The sequence below is a fragment of the Artemia sp. Qi Xiang Cuo genome, chromosome 13, assembly GCF_049724085.1.
Source record: "Artemia sp. Qi Xiang Cuo chromosome 13, ASM4972408v1, whole genome shotgun sequence".
Lineage (NCBI taxonomy): Eukaryota > Metazoa > Arthropoda > Branchiopoda > Anostraca > Artemiidae > Artemia > Artemia sp. Qi Xiang Cuo.
Window position 1 is genome coordinate 72,075,248 of NC_142806.1, and position 23,095 is coordinate 72,098,342.

The 23,095-nt window shown below is 34.9% G+C and overlaps 1 protein-coding gene across 2 annotated transcripts in view; it reads left to right on the forward strand.

Moving 5' to 3' along the window:
- The window catches only part of PDZ-GEF (PDZ domain-containing guanine nucleotide exchange factor), a 98,449-nt gene extending 75,584 nt beyond the window's left edge, over positions 1-22,865 (forward strand). The window contains exons 13-20 of one of the 2 annotated variants that reach the window (XM_089098734.1): positions 394-529; positions 2,715-2,906; positions 5,200-5,328; positions 5,827-6,158; positions 11,719-11,945; positions 15,366-15,563; positions 17,202-17,321; positions 22,017-22,865. In XM_089098734.1, coding sequence (XP_088954860.1) covers positions 394-529; positions 2,715-2,906; positions 5,200-5,328; positions 5,827-6,158; positions 11,719-11,945; positions 15,366-15,563; positions 17,202-17,321; positions 22,017-22,045 — 1,363 coding nt within the window. In that variant the 3' untranslated portion in view covers positions 22,046-22,865. The remainder of the gene's footprint in view (positions 1-393; positions 530-2,714; positions 2,907-5,199; positions 5,329-5,826; positions 6,159-11,718; positions 11,946-15,365; positions 15,564-17,201; positions 17,322-22,016) is intronic. The other variant, XM_089098735.1, reaches the window with a different exon arrangement.
- Positions 22,866-23,095: the final 230 nt, after the last annotated feature.

The window sequence follows — 23,095 nt, forward strand, 5'->3', positions numbered from 1 at the left end:
TAATTCATTTTCAGAATAAAGTCGAGTATTCAAGTGAATTTTAACAATAACTAGCGAGATTATCTCTGTTTGATAAACTTATTATCTTTGGTTAGAAGCTTTTTTGGCACGATTTTTCATATATTAATACAAAGCTCTTAAGCAGGCTCTTAATTCCTCATTTTTTCCTCCTTTTCAAATGCAACTGTCAAGTTCAATTGCAAATTGGAATTTGTTTAAGTATATTACTCATAAACGTCTACATGTTTGAATGTTTAATATATATTTGCTGTATTTTTTAACCTGTAGCCATATCTGAAAAACCATATTTGTTGAAACGCTGATCCCTCCCCCCCCCCTTTGTTCTTCAGAAGAGGAGACGAGAATTTGTAGACTTATCTAATTCATTTCCAGACTAAGAGCTACGTGGGATCGCTTGCCTGCCAAGTATCAGAATTTATTTAAGGAAATGCAAGAGCTAATGGACCCAAGTCGGAACATGTCCAAATACAGGAATCTAGTCAATTCAGATAACCTTCAACCTCCAATCGTAAGTTGTCTTTTTTAGTCTCTTAGTTGTCTTTTATTGTGGAAGTTTATTCTGACTGCAATTGACTATTTTATAAGACATTACCTTTGCCCTAAATTTCCTTTAGAACTTCAAATTTACAGTTGCTGGTTGTTGCGAAACAAAAAAGAGAATGAATGTGTTGAAAAAAAAAAAAATACCATGACAAAATTGTAATTACATAAAGAATTCTTTATGCTTCAGCTAATATAACATACTCTTTATTTGTATATCCAAGTTTATGTTCAGTCTTTTCCAGTTTTTCTTCCTTTTCACTATCATTAGATACCCTTTTCAATGAGCGTGGGCTGCTTTGAATCTTCTATGTGAATTAGCCACTTAGTCTGGTTGAATTCGTGCAGTTTGCTAAAGTCGACTCAGTCGAGAGAGTTCGTTGCTTCAAGGGTTCCAGTCCTTGAGTTCCGAGACCAACGTTGGGCGTCTGGAACTGTCGATGGTTAACACTTGATTAAATGGGAATGTATCCTATTATTCTTAATATAAATTTGACACCATAATTGTTAAATTACACTTTAGGTGCCCACAATAGTGCTAGATAAGGTAACTTGAAGTACTAAGAACATAAAAGTAAAAACAAAAAAAAAAAAATTCCCCTGGAATTATCTTAGGTCTATTCAAACCTAAAAACTGCTGTCTAAGATTTTTTGGTTGTTTTTTTTTTTGAAAATTATAGTTTTTACGACAGAACCACATTTTTGTCAGAGTTGCCACGTTGAACCATGTAAAAAAAAAGAAGCAAAACTAACTAGTTACATTTGATAGCCCTTTTTGTCCGTAAAAATCCCAACATTAACAATATGTTTATTCCCAAAGGTAACTACACCTTCAAAGGAAATCTGCACCTTGAGCTGTTAGGTGTCATAGGTTTAATCATTTGGTGACATATGTTAGCTGTTTGGTGCACCTTGAGCTGTTTGGTGCCATATGTTTTACCATTTGGTGCCATATATTAGCTGTTTGGTGAACCTTGATCTGTTAGGTGCCATATGTTTTACCATTTGGTGCAACTTGAGCTGTTTGATGCCATGTGTTTTGCCATTTGGTGCCATATATTAGCTGTTTAATGCACCTTGAGCTGTTTGGTGCCATATGTTTTTCCATTTGGTGCCATATGTCAGGTGTTTGGTGCCATATGTTTTACGATTTGGTGCCATATGTTAGCTGTTTGGTGCCATATGCTTTACCATTTGGTGCGATATGTTAGCTGTTTGGTGAACCTTGAGCTGTTTGGTGCCATATATTTTTCTATTTGGTGCCAAATGTCAGATGTTTGGTGCCATGTTTTACCATTTGGTGCCATATGTTAGCTGTTTGGTACCATATTTTTTACCATTTGGTGCGATATGTTAGCTGTTTTGTGAACCTTGAGCTGTTTGGTGCCATATGTTTTACCATTTGGTGCCATATGTTAGCTGTTTGGTGCATCTTGAGCTGCTTGGTGCCTTAATAATCAGCAATTTTTTGCTGATTATTTCAATCACGTTTCGTTATTTTTATTTGATGGTCACTGCCACCAAAGCTGCGTAACTGCAAAGGAAGGCCTTTTTCATTAATAATGAAATTACTTCTTTTTTTTCTGTGTTTTATAAAATATATATGGTTGTGTAAGTTTCCCCTTAACTAATTCAAACAATGATATTTCATTTTCACTATCCAATGGTACTTAGAATTTTATTTTCAAAATGTATACTTTCAATACCCTGCTTCCACAGAATGCAAAGTGACAAAACAACTGATTAACGTCATCATTGAATAATGGCACTGAATAGAGCTCACTGAATAATCTTATCTAGATCTATTAATTCATTGGCTAAATAGGCTTCAAAAAACGTGTATTAGCACAAACATTAATTTCAGATCGAATTCTAGCATTTTGTATGGTGTGTGATCAAAACTAATGAAATATTTGAATGTAAATACAAAATTCCTATTTATGCAGTGGTAAAACTTTTTTTTTTGCTACTAATATTTTTAGCCTTCTTTTTTAGATAGTTACTCACTGGGTTCTTTTTTTTTCGAGGAATTAGAACGTCTTGGTAGAATTTTGTTTTCTTGGAGTTGGTCGCATAGTGATGTCGCTTGGTTGTTTTGTTATTTTTATTTATTTCTTGACGCATGAGCAACCTGTGTTTCTTTTTTTTTTCAGATCCCATTTTATCCTGTAGTGAACAAGGATTTGACATTTATTCACTTAGGAAATGAAACACACGTTGATGGTTTGGTCAATTTTGAGAAACTACGAATGCTTGCAAAAGAGGTCAGAACTTTATCACAAATGTGCTCTGTCCCATATGACCTCTTCACCATGCTTGAACTCGGAGGACACACACCTTCACAGGTATTTAAAGCCTCACTTAAACTGCTTTACTTAAACTATAACTGCTTCATTTGACAATTAAATTTAAGAAAAAAACAGATTTTCCTAATTGAATTAAAGAGCGCCATTAAAACTGAAGACAGCCAAAACTTATTCCAGCCCATCTACCTCACACTCTTTATGTCGAACTATAGATATGCAGATAGACTTTTTTTGTAGGCCTATATATATCAGTGCTCCAAGAATTCAGTAAATAACACAATTATCAGCTAGATATAAATATTGCACGATCAAATGTTTTCAACAAAAGGGCTGGTCAAAATTTACAGTAGAGAGTAGGGGCTGGAAGTTGTCAGCAGACCCCCCCCCCCTCCCCACACCTCCTTATGTACAGAATGATTGTTGTTGATTATATTTAAAGTCGCTTAAAGCAGGATAGTTTTAAAGTCGTTTTTTACTTTCGTTTATAAAAACTTATTTCTATTGTTTTTTTTTTCTTTGTTTTAAAACCGCATCTAGGGTTATGTTAAATATTTGGGTACTTGTGTATTACAGCGATCACTTTGTTGTTCTTAATCTGTTTTATTCCGGTTTCTCTGTGTGCATTCGGATATAATTAGCTTATGAAACATACCAAAATATCATGAAAATATTATACCTTATTTACAAAATTATGGAAACTACAACAGCGAACTATGGAAATCAGGCCGTCCAGAGCGCATTATATTAAGTACCTAACCAAACCGACACTATGTATTAAATATTTGATTGAAATATGCCTGTATAGTAGTTTATATCACTCAGATCAAGCTAATTATCTCCGAGTGCACACAGAGAAACCGGTTTTACAACAGATTAAGAATAACACTGTAGTTGCTATAATACACAAGTACTAATATTTATTTTTTTTAAATAAAGTCAAAATTCCCTAAATCATCGTTTCTGTTGTGTGTTCTGTTGTGTTGTGTTTGTCCATTTATACATTCTTCCAAATGGAGGAGCGTTAGAGGTTAAATTCCAATTCATATTATTTTTCATTAAAATCATCTGCGCCACTTCTCACAGAAAGTTAGAAAAATATGGAGCTAAAAAAAGTTTTTTGAGGTCTTCGATCACCTCCTCACCATAAAATAATATGTTGGCCTCCACCTCACCCTTATAGCTAACAACAACTAATAGCAACTGCGCAAAACTATAGCTGTTAGGAAAACAATATCTTTGGAAATATGGAAACATTGAGATAAATAAAATTTGAATTTGAGCGGTAATGAATGTGAGGTCAAAGGATGGTAGCCTCCTTAAACCTTTTGGGTTTATTCCATTTTAATTATGTTAAGCAAACACGTAAACGAGTCCCTTCACTTGCAAAGTATTATTATGCAAACATTACCACTGCCTCTAACAAACGGGTGGTTCATGGTGACGTTATCCTAGAGATACGATAATCTCTGATCGTTTAAGGTTTAGTATTGCCCTTTACTTTAATTTGGGAAAATTTGGTCGTTTTCCTTTTTTTATATCTAATAAGCAACCATGTATCCTTGCCATGAGCAAGAAAGACTAACTTAAAAGAACTGAAAAACAGCTAAAAAAAAGTTTACGATGAGACATGTTTCAGCGAGAAAGATGGAGAAAAAAAAAGCAAAACAACTATAACGAAGAACTCAAGGAAAACAAAAGTAAAACAAAGAAAAAAGTCAAAATAAATAATTAATAAACTACTGCCAAACATTTATTCTTATTTTCATTTTTAATTATATTATTTTTTTTCGCGGTTGGTCAGTTCAGCTTTTAGGTAATCGTTCCCTTAGTAGGTTGTATCAGGTGTTGGATTTTCAGTTTTAATAATTGAAATAATTAGGATTCGTAATAGCGCACACTTTCCTCTGAAGGCAGTCATAAGGATAAAAAAAACTAGATAGTTTATTTCGTGTCTGATAAATTTTGACAAGTTTGTCAAAACAGAGAAGTCAAATAAAAATCACATAAATTTTGTAAAACTAAGATATTTCTAAGGTCTCTTTTAGTCTCTTACCACATTGCTATTTTATTTAGTATTTTTAATATTTATCACTGCTTCAAATGGTGGCCTCTAGGATCGGTTGGGACGTGTTTTTTTTAGCTTTGCTTTTCAGCCTTCTTTGATCGTTATCATTTTCTGATATTAGGATAATTGGCTAGGAACCCTGATGACAAAGTATAATCCTAACAGATTTTTTTATCCCTAAAAATGAAGCATTTTTTAAGTGTGTTACTTTCGACGAATATTTACAACACTGAATGTGTTCACTGAAATTTCCTTTCCTTCTTCAAGGCTATGATGGCTATGAATCAACTATCTGCAGCAGTTGGATCACATTCTGGAAATTGTCTTTCAGCTGGCACTGTTAAAAGGCGGAAGAAGTCAACTACTGTTCCCAATCAGAAGAAAATGTTTGAAGAGGTAAGAGCTAGGGACAGTATTTTTTCAAATTAAATTTGAGGGTAGTTTTTTCATCTTCTGCTTCTTCTTGATTACATTTTACTCGGTAGCTCAGATGGTTTTTCATTGATTTCCTACCGATTAAGGTTGTTCTGTTAATATTATCAATGTTGATGGGCGGTGAGCATCGACAAAGGTGGTCGACCTAGAATAGAGAGCTTCAACGTGATCTCTTAGCAAACTATACAATTCACCGCTGACTCAATTGTTTTTGCGATTTGACTGTTTGTAATTAAGTTTTAGTGCTAGGTATATTGTTATTTTTTTTTTTCATTTGGTACTCCGCTTTTTTTTCTCATCTTTACTGTAAACGGGCACAAATAAATATATATATATTATTCAGTAGTTGGGCATAGAATTCCACTTTTGTATGTTTTAACAATACTTCCTTTGAATTTACGTGAGTGATTTGAGACCTTGCTGGTGACAGTATCTCATTTTTTCTTCTTTTTTTCTCAGGCGCAGATGGTTCGTCGAGTCAAAGCCTATTTGTCCAAAATGAAAGTTATTTTTGACGAGGAGCAATTACGCCAGATGTCACTTGAAGTTGAACCCCCTACCGGTAGCTCGAGTCACAACTCAGCACATAATACAACGGTTTCGTCCATTGAAAGACATACAGGAATTTTGACAAGTACACACAGGAAACGACATCCCTCTCCTACTTTGAGCACAGCAAGTACAACTAGCTCCACTAGTGCTAATAGTGAGGGGAGGAAAGCTGGTGGCCCCTTAGGTCCAAAATTTGGAGCAGCTAGTCCACAGTCAGTTAAGAAAATGCTTGCGTTAAGGTAAATTTGATCAGTTATTTGGTTAGTTGTATATTTGGTAATGTTATATTTGGTTTTATATTTGGTAATGTTACATTTGGTTGTATATTTGGTAATGTTATATTTGGTTGTATAGTTGGTAATGCATTTGAAACCTCAGGCTGTGGGATATACCATACACGTTTTTAAGGAAGCCCATGTCTAAAAATACATATGGCGCCAAGGCCCCGCAAAGTATTGCATGGGTTGCACTTGGAGAACAGCCTTGGGTTCGAACCCTCTAAAATACAACAAAATCTTAGGTGCTAATCCCTACAATTGAAATCAAATAGGCTATTCATATGGATAACAAACATTTAGTCCTTCCTGCTCAGAGGTTCTGATTTAGCACAGACTCTCGATACTATAACGATAGGTGTTGAATAAATTTTTCTGAAGGATCTTGGAAATTCGCCTACCCGTTTAATAATTATGCTTATAAAAAATGATTTTTACATCCACCCCCATCCATAAAGGTCCAATTAACTACAGAACAAAAAAAGTCATAGCCATGAGCCTAGATTTTAGTTATTACCAAGTTTGGTTGGTATTTGACGTCAACTTCTGGTAAATCTGCTTATGATAAGAATTTGGGGACCCGCCTTCCTCCCCCCACGCCCTCTCAGTCAATCCTGAAAATGCGTTAATAGGAAATTCACCTTCACCTTTGACTAATTTTGGTTAAAAACATGTTTTGATATATACCCTCATGACTGTGACTTGGGTATCCCCCCCCCCCCCAAACAAAGGTGAGAATAGTATCAGATCCGTGACAAGAGAGACTAGGACATTAGTTGCTACCCCTCATCAAGTTTGATTGAGATTGAGCAGCCTCTGCAGGTAAATGCCCTGACGACAACAATTTATATACCCTTCCCCTCCCCTTTTCCCTACAAAAGTTGAATTGACCTCAAAAACCATAACGTTGAAATGTGCTGTCACTTTCCATCAAAGTTTCTTTATATCTGACAACCTTCTTTATTAGATGTGCGTTCCGCTAATATCTAAGTCGATATGGACTAAGTCGTTTTGACGGGGAATAAGTGAAGGCGAAGTTATGATGTTGGGTAACGAGAAAGTGAATCAAGTGGATGGCTTTACTTACCTGGATAGTATTATTAGTAAAGATGGCGGATGCAGTGAATTTGTTAAAAGTAGAATAGCCAAGGCCCAGGGTGTATTTTCATACCTGAAACAAATTGGAAGGATAGGTGTAGATAAGTCTGCGAACCAAAATTAGAATAATAGAAGCTTCAGTGATGACAGTGGTCAAGTATGGTTCTGAAACGTGAGCTCTTCGAAAGATGAAGGAGGATTTGTTTGGTGTTTTCCAGAGGAATTGTCTACGGATTCTTTTGGGTACCCATCTGATTGGCCATATTTCAATTAGCAAGCTGTACGCAAAATGTGTTTCTATCCAACTTTCTTAAGCTATTAAATAAAAAAAACAAGTTTTCTAAACTGAAAGTAAGGAGCGTTATTAAAACTTAAAACGAACAGAAATTATTCTGTATATGAAAGAGACTGTCCCCTCCTCAACGCCTCGCTCTTTACGCTAAAGTTTTTTATTATTTTAAAAAATAAAGTTGTGAGACAGAGTCAAACTTTAGCGTAAAGAGCGAGGCGTTGAAGAGGGGACAGTCTCCTTCATATACAGAATAATTTCTGTTCGTTTTAAGTTTTAATGTCGCTCCTTACTGTCAGTTTAAAAAACTTATTTTTTTTTATTTTATTTTTGAACGTTTTTGAATAAATGCAGGTTTTGATCTTGGCTCACCGTACATGAATAATTAAAACAAAATTTCCATATTAATTAACTTTTATTTAGTTAAATGGTTTTCTCGAAACTCGTTTAATTTTATTTACGAACGTTTTTATTAGTAATAAATATACGTAACTTACGAATTAACTTACGTAACGAACTTCTATTAGAATAATAGCTCTTATGAAAGTACTAAAAAAATTTTTGGCTTAAAGAGCGAGGCATTGACTACGGGATGAACCCAATTATATATGTAATATTCTCTGTTCGTTTAAAGTTTCGATGTTGCTGCTGTTGCAGTTGAAATACTTGTTTTTTTATATTAAATTTATGATCTTTTTTTAAATAATGCTGGGAAGTCCGGCGTCCCCTTCATAGCAATGTCCCTTCCCCCATGAAAACTTCCTTCATGAAAAGATCCTCCCACATAACCCCTGACCCTCCCCCCCCACTACCAGGAAAAATCTCCCCTGAAAACGTCTGTATACTTCCAAATAACCAATACTATAGGTTAACATTGGGTAAAGCTCATAACTTTCAGCCCTCCCCCCGGGACCTTAGGGGGATTAAGTCATCCTAAAAGACATACTTATAATATTTTCGAACATGCTGAACAATATGGCTATCTCAAAATTTTGATCAGGTGACTTTGGGAAAAAAATGAGCGTGGGAGGGGGCCTAGTTTCCCTCCATTTTTTTGGTCACTTAAAAAGGGCACTAGAAATTTCAATTTATATTCCAATGAGCCCTCCCGCGATATTCTAGGACAACTTGTTCAACATGGTCACCCCTGGGGAAAAAAAAACAAACAAATAAACACGCACCCGTGATCTTTCTTCTGGCAAAAAATGCAAAATTCCACATTTTTGCAGATGGGAGCTTGAAACCTCTACAGTAGGGTTCTCTAATACACGGAATATGATGGTGTGATTTTCATTAAGTTTCTACATCTTTTAGGGGGTTTTCCTCCTTTTTTCGAAAATTAGCCAAATTTTCTCAGGCAGCTAACTTTTGATGGGTAGGATTAAACTTGATAGCAGTTATATATATGAAATCAGACTTAAAATCTGATTCTTTTGATGTATCTATTGGTATCAAAATGCCGTTTTCTAGTTTCGCTTACCATTGAGCCGGGTCGCTCCTTACTTTATAGTTCATTACCACGAACTGTTTGATAATGAGAGAAATGTTGAGACGGCTAGGACACGTTCTGCGGATGAAGGATGACACTTTACCAAAGATCATCCTTTTCGACCAACTATCTAGGATCAAATGAAAAACGGATCGTTCCCGAATTGGGTGGGAGATGTCGTAAGAAAGGATTTAAAGGAAATAGGAAATTTTTTGGGAATGTAACAAGGGAAGTTTTGGGTAGATTAGGAGGGAGAAGAAGCGTGTGCAGCTGTGTTGGCCTCAGGTGGCGTGTTGCTGTTGTGAGTTGTTAGTAGTAGTAGTAGGTTTTGTTGCGTGTATTAAGGAGTGTGTATCGATGAGATTATTGCGCTTTCTATTTTATATTTTCCTCTATTCTTATTTTTCATGTAATCCACTCTGTTTTGTCATTTTCTGTTCTTTTTTTTTCTGTACAAGTGTTTTTTACATGAAATGAAATTTATTGTTGTTTTAGCATGAAGATCTTCAAATTTTCGTCTCTTACCAATACCAAGCTACAGACCAGGGATCACCAAAAACCTAAGAGAGTATAACCGTCACTCTGAAACTCCTCTACTCCTCCCAAGAAAAATAATATATCATGTTGTAGGATTATGATCCCAAATGCACAGGCCCCCTTCCCCAGTACCAGATTTAAAAATTTCCTAGAGATATCATTCTGTCTAAGTTAAAGGGGCGTATCTGGCTATAAATGGGTCTAAGATAAATGGGCGATTTAGGGGCTGTTGAGCCCCTTAAAGATCTTAAGAGTTCGTCGAACAGGACCAATGATCATTCCCTTTTCCGGCATAAAACATAATAATGTGTTGTAGTAACACTGCACTACAGTGCATGGGCCCCAAACATCTCCCCTCACACTCCAAACCACGAGAGAGATGATGTTGCGTAACGAGAAAGTGAATCAAGTGGGTGACTTTACTTACCTGGATAGTATTATCAGGAAAGATGGTGGATGCAGTGAATATGTTAAAAGTAGAATAGCCAAGGCCCCATGCACCAAGACTATGGTGTATTTTCATACTTGAAACAAATTGGAAGGATAGGTATAGATCAGCCTGCGAACCAAAATTAAAATAATAGAAGCTATAGTGATGACAGTGATCAAGTATGGCTCTGCAACGTGGGCTCTGAAAGATTAATTAAAAAAAAAACTTTTTCCACAAAATAAGTTTGTCAAAGAAAAGTAAAGAGCTCCATTAAACCGAAAATCAGCAAAAATAAAATCAAAGAATCTACCAAGCGTGAAACTACCACAAATCAGCATCGATAAATAAATGAAACCCAAAACGAACAGAAATTACAATAAATAACCGAGTCAAACTCAAAATGAGCATACATGAGTAGGGCTCAAAACCCCTATGGCTTCCCAGGGCCAGAGCATAATTTGCACTTCACTGAAAAAAATATAAATGTTTTTACTTTTATCGAACAGTTCGTGGTAACTAACTGTAAGTAAGGAGCGATCCGGCTCAATAGTAACCGAAACTCTAAAAAAGTTTGATACCAGTAGATACATAAAAAAAATCGGATTATGCTGATTTCAAATATATAAGTTTCATCAAATTTAGTCTACCCATCAAAAGTTACTAATGTGTGGTAGTAACACTCTACTATAGTGCACGGGCCCCAAACATCTCCCCTCACCCTCCAAACCACCCGGGCATACACTTGTTTGCAACATTTTTAGCCCATAAATGGCTTTAGAATGCGAAATTTTTCTTGACTAAAAGAAATATATGTAAAAAATAACAAAAAAAAACTTTTAGATTTATTTTTATGATTTATTTTGTGATTGCTCAGTAAAACCTGTTGATAAAATAGTATATCTGAGGCTGCCAATAGGCACCACATTACAGCATACCCGGTCCCTCTTGATCTCACATCTTGAACGGCGAATTTCCAGCTCCTATGCTTTGATCGTTAAATCCACTCTGAGATTTATTCGTCCACTACTGGCAAGTATTTACAACGCTACCGCTCTGCCACATATATTATATGTGACCCCTTTCTGGAAATTAGTGGCCAACCGTGAAAAGTCTAAAATCCGCTCTTTATTTTTCCGTTTTGCTAAGTACCTACTAAAATTGCCACCTTGGACAAAAAATAATTTTCTGATTTGGTGCTTCAACCTAGCGGACCCAAATCTAGCTGTTGAGACACTTCTTAGCCGGCAAAAAATAAAATCAGCAATTCTAAAGCACGAGTGGGCAAGTTATGTTATCTTTCTGTTTCCTCTTTTCGTACTATTTTGTATACTATTTAAGAAGTTGTTGCTTTTGTTGTTATTTTTTTTAGTATGTTTTCTTTTTGTTTCCTCTTTTCGCATTTTTGTATACTCTTTTTTTTTCCTTTCAGAATTTGTTGTCCTTGTTGCTATTTTAGAAGAAGTTGTTGTTTCTGTTGTAATTTTTGAGTATGTTATCTTTCTGTTTTCTCTTTTCGTACTATCTTGTATACTATTTAAGAAGTTGTTGCTTTTCTTGTTATTTTTTTTTTAGTATGTTTTCTTTTTGTTCCCTCTTTTTGCATTTTTGTATGCTCTGTCATTGTACATTTACTGTATACGACGGGTTTTCAATATATTATTGTTATTATTATTATTTGCAGTGAGCCTTCCAAAACAAGACCATATCAGCCGCCGAAAGCAGCAGCGGCGCACAATCCTCTCACTCTATCCCCTTCCCCTTCTCCAAACATTCATCGACGAGGTAGAGAACTTCAACGATCTCATGAACGCTCACATTCTGATACACCAACGTTACCTGTTCATCTGAGTGCTGAAAGTAGCAGTGTTACCAGTCTGACAAACTTACCAATGAAAAAAGTGTACAAAGGTTAGTATGTTCAAACGTTAGCGTAAATACAATTTTTGCGTGGCAGGGGGATTCTTCATACTTTAAACATTAAAATGCTGTTATATCTTACGTGAATTTATGTGTACTCAGAAATAAATTATCTTATTTATTTAATTTATTTTATAAATTATAAAACAAAGTTGGATTCTAAAGTGGTTTGAATTAAATAAAATGAAGTAGAAAAGAATATAATAAGAGTCATTTTATATAGTAGTGTAAAAAAGCTGTTTCAATGTGGCTAAACTTTTCCAGACTAAAACACCCCTAACATGCATTTAAATTGTACAAGTATTACCAAATATGATATAATTTAAGAACCAGTGTTTCTCTTTCACTTACTTTTCTACCTTTAAACCCAGCATCAGCTGTACAGTTTATTTAGCTTATTCTTTTTTGGCTTGAAGCTCATTCTATTAGGTCACCACATATTATTTAGCACAAATTAATAACAGCTTTATTTCAGCGTCTTTAGGGGAATTTTCCACGGGGGGGGGCGGGAATTTTGGGGGAATATTTCAAATATTTTAAAATTTAAGAATACGTTTGTCACTAATACGGGGAGAAGGGGGGGGGGGTGGGGCTTTTCTTTTGAGATCATTTAAAATACTGTCTTATTTGAAATATCATATCCTTTTTCTACATCTTCATTTCGTTTTATTTATAAATTAACTAAAAAAAACTTTCCGAAAAATAAGTTTTTCAAAGAAAAGTAAAGGCCATTTTAAACTTAAGATCAGGAGATACAAATACCTGTTTAAATTCAAACTCAAAACGACCAGAAATTGCTGTTAAAGAATAAATGAAACCCAAAACGACCAGAAATTAAATAGGCAATCATAGCAAAAAATATACAACAAGTAATAATATAAACGAATAAATAGATCTTAAAGCGAGTAATGCTTAGATTGAATATGAAAATCAAGCTGAAAACGAAAAAGAATATTTCGTTATTAAAGTATAAATGAAACTTAAAACGAACAGAAATTAAATAAAAAATTAATGCGAAAAAACATACAATATATATTAATGTAAATGAATAAATAAAACTTAAAACGAGTGAAACTTAAATTGAATGTGCAAATCAAGTTTGAATGGAATAAAAATAACTACAAACAAGAGTTTGGGTATTGCCTCACTGCAGAAACCTAAAACATACTGCGTCATTGTTGCCTTACTGAAAACTATATGAGTCTTGAACAGTATTGGAAAGTATAAACAAAATAAAATTGAATACTAGATATATAATTATATTAATTGTTTAAATATCCATCGGTTCAAGATTTTTTTTTTCTCTGTAATTTTTATTTTCATTTTCAATGCTGTAAGAAGTGGAAAAGAACAAATTTGTAATATACGAGTAATTCGTTTTCAGTGAAGCGCCAATGACGCTGAAGGCTTTAGGTTTTTTCAGTTAAAGAAGGGGGCAGTATCCAAATTTTATTTGTAGTGAAACTATATTTGTCTTGACCAATCTTGGAAAGAACTAATAAATTAAACTGAATATTTGATGTATAATGATATTAATTGGTGAAAGCTCATCAGTTCAAAATTTTACTGTAATTTTAATGTTTATTTTTGATATTAAGTACAAAAGAAAACATTTGTAATATAATTCGTTTTCAGTAAAGCGCCAATGACGCAGTAGGTTTTAGGCTTCTGCAGTGAGGCGATACCCAAACTCTTGTTTGTAGTTATTTTTATTCGATTCAAACTTGATTTGCATATTCAATTATGTTTGCCACCACCTGGAAAAATTGGGAGTAAGTGTACCACATAGTCTGAGTGAACGCAACAAGACTAATAAGATGTCGATGGCCACAAGTCATTTCTCACGAGAAAAAAATGAAACTTTTAAAAGAAAGGTTGTATGAGAAATAGATCACATATGAAAACATCATCCGTAAAAGACGCTAGTTGGTTAAAGATCAGTCTTTTCTACCAGATCCCAAATTTAACGTTCATTGCAATAAAATTTTGTTTTGTATGAATTGTGCGATCGCAAAAGCATCATTCAGTATGAGCTGTTGGAAAGCGTCCTGCACTGCAGAATGTCATGCTGCTCCATGACATTGCTCAATAGGACCCTAGGACCACACTGACACTGCTCCATAGGACCACATAATGCAAAAGTGACTCAATAAAAAAACTTTTGAACTCGGCTATGTTTTCCCGACATTTGCTTCATCCGGCTGTGTTTGATCCACCGTATTTTCTAGATCCTACTTCAAGAGACTTCAACCTCTTCTGTTCCTTGCAGAATTTCTTTAATAGAAAAGCTTCACTTTATAATGGGCTGTAAGTGAGGATATCCTCGACTTTTTTTTTCAGTAAAAGCAGGCCAAATTTTTTGAGGATATCAAAGTCAGAACAGAAGGGAACAAGTCATAATAGAGAAGAGATTTTTTTAGATTATCTTTTCTGTTTCTCTTTTCTTGAAAATTAAGTGTATGAAAAAAAAAACCGAAGCTATTTATGATTCGACCTAACTATATACATATACACACACACAAGTATTGATACATTTTATTAACATATATATATATATATATATATATATATATATATATATATATATATATATATATATATATATATATATATATATATATATATATATATATATATATATATAAACGATTGTTTTCCTGTTATTTCAAGCAAATTAATGGTCCTGCGTCAATTCTAAATTTTTGGTCAACCTCCTTAAAATAATATGCGGGCGTGCCTTATTTGCTTCTCATTACAGGCAATCTAACAGTCTTATGTCAATTTCAAATTCTTGGTCAACATGCCTGAGGCTCTAGGCAGGCATGCCTTTCCAAAAAACTAACCTGACAAGTATGTGTCCAATATGAGAGTCAAGCATACTCCCGCCATTTACCCGTGCCCCAGCCATTTAAACATTTGCCTCTCAATAACTTTGACTATCTGTCTTGCCTTTTCTCTGTCTAAAATTAGCCATGTCTTGATGCAATCTATGCAACCTACTGTAAAATACTTGATAACTTCAATTCAAAATCAATGGTAATTAAATAGTGATATTATATATATATCACTATTTAAGTAAATTATTAATCGTTGTTTAAGTACTTTTAGGCTGCATGGTCTGATAATTTTTTATTTTTATTTTATTATTTTTTTTATTGTTTTCTTTTTTTTGCAAACTAAACATGTAATTTTTTTTTCTTTCAGGTGAGACTCTTTTCTTTTCTCTTAAAATATTATGTACAAGTTTACGATTTTGCCGTTGCCATCAAAAGTTTCACCCCTGTTCCCCCTCGCCTTCCCGAACTGTGCTGCTTTATCTATAATACTGTGTTCAACTCAACTCGTCATAAAACAGTTTTTTTTTTTTTTTTTTTTTTTTTTTTTTTTTTTTTACTACTCTGGTTATTTTAGGAGCTTGCAATCCAAATGATGGGAATGGTATTCCTCCTCATTTAGGAGGTATGATGATGCACAACCCAAGTACCTCCTCTTACAGAGGCGATAGTGACCAAGGCTATTGCACACAATTTGAATCACGGTCGAGCAGTTCCCTTGCGGGTCACATACCCGCTGGACCACCATCACCCACCATCAAACGGCAAATACCAGGTAATTTTTTCCCATAGTAATTTTTTCCTAGACCTGCCATATGTATTTTCTTTGCTTTTATTTTGTCTTTTAAACTGGCATGAGGTAACAGTAGAAAGTTTTGCATGAGAATGATTATATTTAAATATTATTGAGAAAAAAGTAACAGTAATGAACCTTAAAATAAGTGATAGACACATACATAATGTGGGGTTGTTGGAACCTGCCCATAAGAAGCCTATTTTTTAATTTCTCGTATATATATATTATTTTTCTTAATTCACTTATTTTTTCGCTCTTTTCGAATATTTGGCTCCCTTCAAAAGAGTAGGACCCTCTCTAACAGCTTTTTTTCAAATTCCCATATATTTTCTGTATTTCTTCAAAATTCACCTATTTTTATTTTTTTAATATTTGCCCTCCATCGCCCCCCTCCTCCCCTTCAAAAGACTAGGGCCCCTTTTAAAGTTAATGCCTGTGTGTTTGCCTTATGTTGCGTTACATGGCAGAAACTATGAAGGTAACTTACTCATAATTTTAGAAAAATGCACCACAACTGGTGTCTGTCCAAGCCATTTGGTGTTCAAGCCAATTAGTGCTTTATTATGCATAACCTGACTGATTGATTGTTTAAGGACCTTTGAGTCATTCTGGTGTATAAACATTAAATTTCCTTGGGTTCTTCAAAAGAGAGTACTTTCAAGGGTTAACCTTAAAGTAAACAAGCACAAATACGTGTGTATGGAAAAAGAAGGAGGAGGGGCTCTAGGTGCCCCCAAACCCTGAAGATACTTATGATCTCTCTCTCTCTCTCTCTCTCTCTCTCTCTCTCTCTCTCTCTCTCTCTCTCTCTCTCTCTCTCTCTCTCTCTCTCTCTCTTTCTCTCTCTCTCTCTCTCTCTCTCTCTCTCTCTCTCTTCCCCTCTTAAAAGACGTTGCCTGAAGCTCCTTGGCCGCAAATTGTGCCGTTCCGAAGGCACGATATGTCGAGACGTCCTTGTCTGAGAACCAGCCCCCTTCTGGAAACGTAAACCAGGAGGACAAAAGAAGAACCTGTGGCAGACATTCAAGGAGGATCTGGAACCGTGGGGAGGATTCAGGAGACACGGTCGGAGATGGGACAAAGACTGGCTGAAGATCGTCGGAGAAGCTGTAGCCGACAGGTCCAAGTGGTCGTTGGAAGTCATCCCAAGATCCTTTTGTGCCGGTCAGGACAATTCATCGTCTGGTTCCCGCTGAAAGTCAAAGTCAAGTTAAGTCTTCTCTTCTATCCCTTGTCTCATCTCTCTCCTCTCCTCCCTCCTCTCTCTCCACTCCACTCTCTCCCCTCTCCTATCTCTCTCTCTTTCTCAGTCTACCTCTCTTTTTTATTCTTATTTATCAATCCTTCCCCTTTCTTTATTTCTCCCAAATTCAGCCACTCGTTACTATTGCAAGGCTCATTCGTGATTGTGGAGGTGGCGCGTTATATTGGTTCTGTCTTTTTGGATATCCTGTTTCGCCGTACTGCGAAATATTTTTCTGTTTTAGTGACACTGTAGAATAAATTTCTAATTTTTCCAAATTATATTGTTGTCGTGTTTAATGTGCATGGATTGCCCTCGCTTCATGGATGTGCTTTCTGTGTTGTGATTTGATCAATGTGTAGTTTTCTTTGCAGTAATAGTCCGCCCCCGTCGGCCACCCGATTATACTGTTGCTGTTTCATCGTCTATGTCCCGCATGGCTCATATTAATCGTTCCCGATCGCATGATGGAATGTTTCAGTCTGACGATGAAGGTAGGACGGTACTTTTCAGCAAAAAAAGTGTTTATGGCTTTAAAGAAAAGTACTTCTGCTTTTTGTGTTCTTACAGTTTACGTTTTTGTTATGTTACGTTACGTCTCTGAAAAAAAAGGACAACCAGTGCCATCTAGACCAAGCAAATAATAGTGTCGATTAAAGGATTGTAGACACCATTTAAAATTTGAAAAGAAAAAGTAAACCAATCGATTTATCAGTCGCGGATTCAGGGGGGTGAGGGGGAAGCCCCTACCCCCCCCCCTAACGTAATCTAAAGTAGTGTAATTTACCTAATTAACGCAAGGTTGCGTTAATTAAACTTGCTCCTAACGCAAGTTTATCGGATCAACCTATTTTGCTCCCCCCCCCCCCCCCTAAAAAATCTTGGATCCGCCCCTGCGAGTTATCAACCTAAATTGTGCTTTATTTTGAGGCTTATATTGTTGTTGTGTTCCTAATAAAATATTGTTCGAATAGCCAACATAGCTTTGAATACACTGATGCAAACGATGACTGATTTCTATTGATCTAATGGGCTATCTGATGGGCTATATCATCTTCTGGTGGGCTATATGATGATCTGATGGGCTATATCATCTTCTCAGACGAGGGACATTTTTGTCTTAATAGCTTCCTCAATGCGCTAAATTTTCGTTTTCAAAGTAAAGAGAACTCACTAGTAGTCTGTGAGGTGCTGTTGCATTCCAAAAATCTCACAGTGCAGTGTTGGCTATGGCGTGATGGTGTCATTCGATATTATTCCTTTTGTAACGATAAGAGAAGAGCTGTCACTATTGATAGCAACCGCTACTAATCGATGTCATCTGGTTTTCGTGGCCAAAACTTGAGATTATAGGTATTGAAGACATGTCGCTCGAGCAGGAGGATAATATGTGCCAGATAGCTGATGCTATGTTCTACATGTTGAGGGAAATGTTTTGTGACCGAATCATCTCAAGACGTTCAGGCCTATGCTGCCAATCGCCCAGGTCTATGCTGCCAAGCCACAAACTTTGGAACATTATTGAATTCATGTCAGGTTATCGCACACATAACTTGGATAATGTTGGAAAGAGTGACTAAAAATAGGAGCCGTCGTTTGCTTCAATGCATTAGAAGTTGTGGCCGACGTTTCAGTGACATTTTATTCACAATATAACTGCAATACTTGAAGCTTCAAAACAAACCTTTTTTTTTTTTATATGTGAGTGATTTACTTTTTTTATTTTTTATAAAGTGTCAGTCTTAATTAAGGAGATTTATGTAAAAACTAGTTGCATATTTTTTCATCTTGTTTCTTTTGGTTTTGCTTTACACTGAGTCTAAGAAAAAGGTCCCTCATATATACTCCCCCTTATATAAATAAATCATCATAAACGGGTGATTTGGCACAGCAAATTTTATAAAACAAACATTAATACATAAGACTTGATAGCGCAGTAGTAAAAGCCTTTTGTAACTTAGGTTCGAATCTCAGATATGATAAATATTTTCTAGAGAAGACCAGAGACTTTTCAAGTCTTAGACAAGACTAAAGAGTAAAAAGTAGTATATATATATGAAAAACATTTTTAACGCGTTTTCAAAAGGATATAAAAGTGGGAAAATTTTTTTCTCGAGAATCCATAAATATAAGTGAAAACAAGGGGGTGCAAAACGGATTGGGCTTAACATAACTTGGTCTTTTTAAGTTGTTTTCCTCATCTCACAGACTTTTTCGTTTATGCATTTATAACTTATAACAATTTGATATTTATGCTATGTAAATCCTAATCTTTTTTGAGCCCCTCGTTTTCATTTATATTCAAAAATTTCGAAAAAAAAAAATTATTTTCTACTTTTTAGTTCATTTTGAAAAGAAGTTTTTTTTTCAATTTGCACGCTTGAATTGCCCTAAATATTCTATAGTCAACAAGCATAATTTGAATGCAATAAAATCCAATTTCAGAGAAATTCAGGTTGGATCTAAATTAACTTTGGACCTTTATTTGAAAGCTATTTTTTACAAGTAGGAATTAAGTCTTTTTTCAATTCATATGGCTCTGCTGTGTAGTGCTGCAGTGTCAGATGTTCCAGTAGTATTCAATTCTCACTGAATCCACATTAAAGTTTCAAAGAATCCTCTCTTATCAGTTTCCTGAGCTTCTTGCTGTGGGGCGTGAAACCCTTATGGGCATAGATGCCCCTTTGTCGTTGTATTTTTTTTTCTTCTAGCTTGTCATAAAATGCTAGAAAAAAATGTTGTAATACAAGAAATACAACAATTTTTATTTATTACTATAAAAAAAAAAACATTTATTAAAAATATTGTAAATTTTGTATCAATGCATCAGTGGGTATCAGAGCAAGTTTCGAGACGGGAATAGTCAAAAGAATGAATGAACTTGTTTATGCAGGACCCTGAAGATGGTGCTCTTTGACAAAATCCAGACCCATAAAAAGAAAATTAGAAATAAATCTTGCATTTTTTCACCTATTGAAAAACATGAAATTTCGTGTTTTTGTAGGGTGAAAAAAGCTATTACAAAACCTTTACACTTATTTTACCAAAACCCATTTTGTTAAATTTTGGTGAAAATAAGGTACCAATTCAGAAAAATCCATTAAGAGTATCCCCTCCTCCCACCAATGAAAAGACTCGAGATTCCCCTGGATAGATACAATCTATCTTTTGCATCAAACTTTTCTGTTTTTGGCACCTTTGTTGAAATGGGCTAATTATTTAAATTTATTGTCAACCAGCGGTCTGTTTACGGGCCCTGGTGCCCAACTTTTTGATTCTTTGTTTTTTTTTTTTTTTTTTTTTTTTCACTTGGTGGTGTTTGTATGCTGTAAGCTTAATTAAAAATGTCGAAAAAATTCTTAGTCACCTTTTTACTTGGCTATACTATTGTTTTTATTGTTTTGTATGTTAACTTTTTATTTGTCCCTAAAATTTTAAGTTTAAAGAATCCTAAACCTTAGAGATAAGTGTCGATTTTGAAAAACAAAATGAATTATTCTCCTTCCATTATTTCTCATATATTTGTAATAAAGAACATTAGTAATACCAAGTGAGTGTGCTCTATCGAGAATGTTTATTTTTGTTTTCCTCGAATTGTGATATGGAAGTTTTGTTTTTAGTAATTCGTTCAGTTCTGAACCAGTGTCTTATTATGTGGTGGATCGGTCAAGTTTGAAAACAACTCAGATATTGTCTCTCGTTTCTAAGGCGGGCGAAAAGAAATACGCTATTTGAGACAGGATCAAGAAAAGAATGACCTTGACCTATTTTAAACCAGTGGTGGGGTAACTTTGGAACGCGGTGTGTTTTAAAAACTGGGAAGGTTGTCCCCCCCCGCCCCATTTTTGTTTTTACTGGTATTCAAACGGTATTATTTAATTCAAAATGGAACATCATACTAGAGTCATAAATCCAGTTCCTGACACTCAAATGGCGGCCACGAACAAATGAACAGTAAAGGCTGAAAGCCTGAATAGTTATATGAACATCTGTCCACTTCTAGAACAATACCTAACAACTGAGGCCAATAAAACCTAACTTGTGGGGACTAATTCCAAACGTCAAAGAAAGGCTGAAAGATTTTTTGCTGGTATTGTTGGCCTTCTAAGTTTTCTTTCTTAAGTCAAAGGAAAGCTGAAAGAATCCAAAAGCTCAAAGTCAAAGAATCCAAAAGCTCAAAGTCAACGAATCCAAAAGCTCAAAGTCAAAGAATCCAAAAGCTCAAAGTCAAAGAATCCAAAAGCTCAAAGTCAAAGAATGCAAAAGCTCAAAAGTCAAAGAATCCAAAAGCTCAAAGTCAAAGAAATACGTCTCATCTATTACCCAGTTTTCACGCTTTTTATCAAATGTAAATGAAAAATAATTACCACATTAATTTTTTAATTTATTCTGGTTTCGCATTTGGTAATCATTACTTGGCTCGCAGTTCGCCACCTTTTTCTCAATTGTTGTTGTTTTTGGGCTATATTCCCTTCAGCTCGATAAGGATGCAATTTTGTTTGAATCTTCCTTTTTCTCCTCTCTTGGGGTCGCGTACTATTTTTCTGTTGGTTCTTTTTCTTGATAATTATTTTTTTATTTGTCAAGCTTGTGAGAAAGATAACATGATAGGCTACAGAGAAATTATATTTGGAATTTGGGAATGCCAAGGCGAGTCATGTGGTATTTAAAAGCCGTGGCCTAGTTAAACAAGACATCTATCGCTAAAAACACACCACCGCTCTGTGCATTGCTTATGTAGTTTTACTTTTCTTTAATGGGCCATTTTTGTTATTAGTCAATCCGTTCTTTCATTTTCAGTGTAATTAATCTTCCCCTTTCCTCGTGTTTTTCATATACCGAAAAGTAACGAGGTTTCAGTAGCTCATTAAGTGTTTTACAGTTTTTATATTATAAGATTTGTCAATTATAAGCCCTTTTATATCATTGTGCCTTATGGAAGTGGACCTTCGACCCAGTTCGGTCTTCGATTCTTGAATAATTTTAGAGCCCTCGGTATCCAGATTTTTTGTACCTACCCCCCCCCCACCATCGAAAATAAAGAAGACAAACAAAACTGGTTTGTAGGGTTTCTAGTTATCTCAGGTAGTAAAATCTCTTCTTTTTTGTGAAATTTCATTTATGGCTTTCCTCCATTTTCGTCTTATTCTTGGCTGTATTGCTTATGTGACAACTGTCTTTGTTTTCAGATGATGGGGCCCAGGTCTCAACAGTGTGACCGTTCATAGTACTGTGTTAATGTAAGCACAGTTAAGAGGACTTCTACGGACGCTGGGACGATTATACATCCAGTGAAGAAAATGCAGATAGATATTTTAATCTCAGAGTTGCATTCCCGAATAGAATTTTTTTTAGAAAAATTCAAACTGTCTGATATATTCCATTTCTTGTGCTATTTATGCTAGATTTTTACCTATTGACTTTTGACAATTTCAGCAGTTATCATTGTATATATGACTAGTGTTATTTGTTGTAAATGACAAGAACAGGGACGCCATCTTAGAGGATGCAGGATATGACTAGAATTGATCAGACTGTAAGCTATAATCTAATGATCACCAAGTTTGACAAGTCCTATTTTTTCTTATCCAATTCATAGCAAGATTTCTGTCAGCAACAACGGTGATATACTGCTATTACGTTAATTATTGTTTTTTTCTTTGAAACAACTGATACATCTCTCAAAGGAATTTCTAGATAATTTTCTGGGGATTGCTCCTGCTGGGAGAACATTTCGCATGGTGAGTGAAAGCCAAGGGAAGCTTTTTGATAAAAATTTCTGTCAGCAAATAGGCTACAAGGAACTGTCCAAAGGAAATCCAAGCCTGTCTCTGAGAGAAAAAACGGTGCCATTTCGTGTTTTCCAGTAAAATCATCTTTTTTTTTGCTTTTGCTTTACCTTGAGCAGAAGATAAAATGAGCGTGACTGGGAATTCTGCGGGACGAGAAATGTCTGCGGGGGGAATTTTTTGAAATATTATCAAATTTAAAATATGATTGGTGTTCATACGCGGAAGGAATTTTCTGGGGGGGAGGTCTCTGAGTTCTAATAAAAAAAATGTATATACTATATATATATATATATATATATATATATATATATATATATATATATATATATATATATATATATATATATATATATAAATTAAAAATTCCAGAATGGATATAAGTGAGCTTAGACTTTGAGTTGAATCCAATTACCGATAAAGTGAAATTGAACTTCTTCTGAACTATTCTAGTTCTTATGGGTAACTTAGGTCTATTA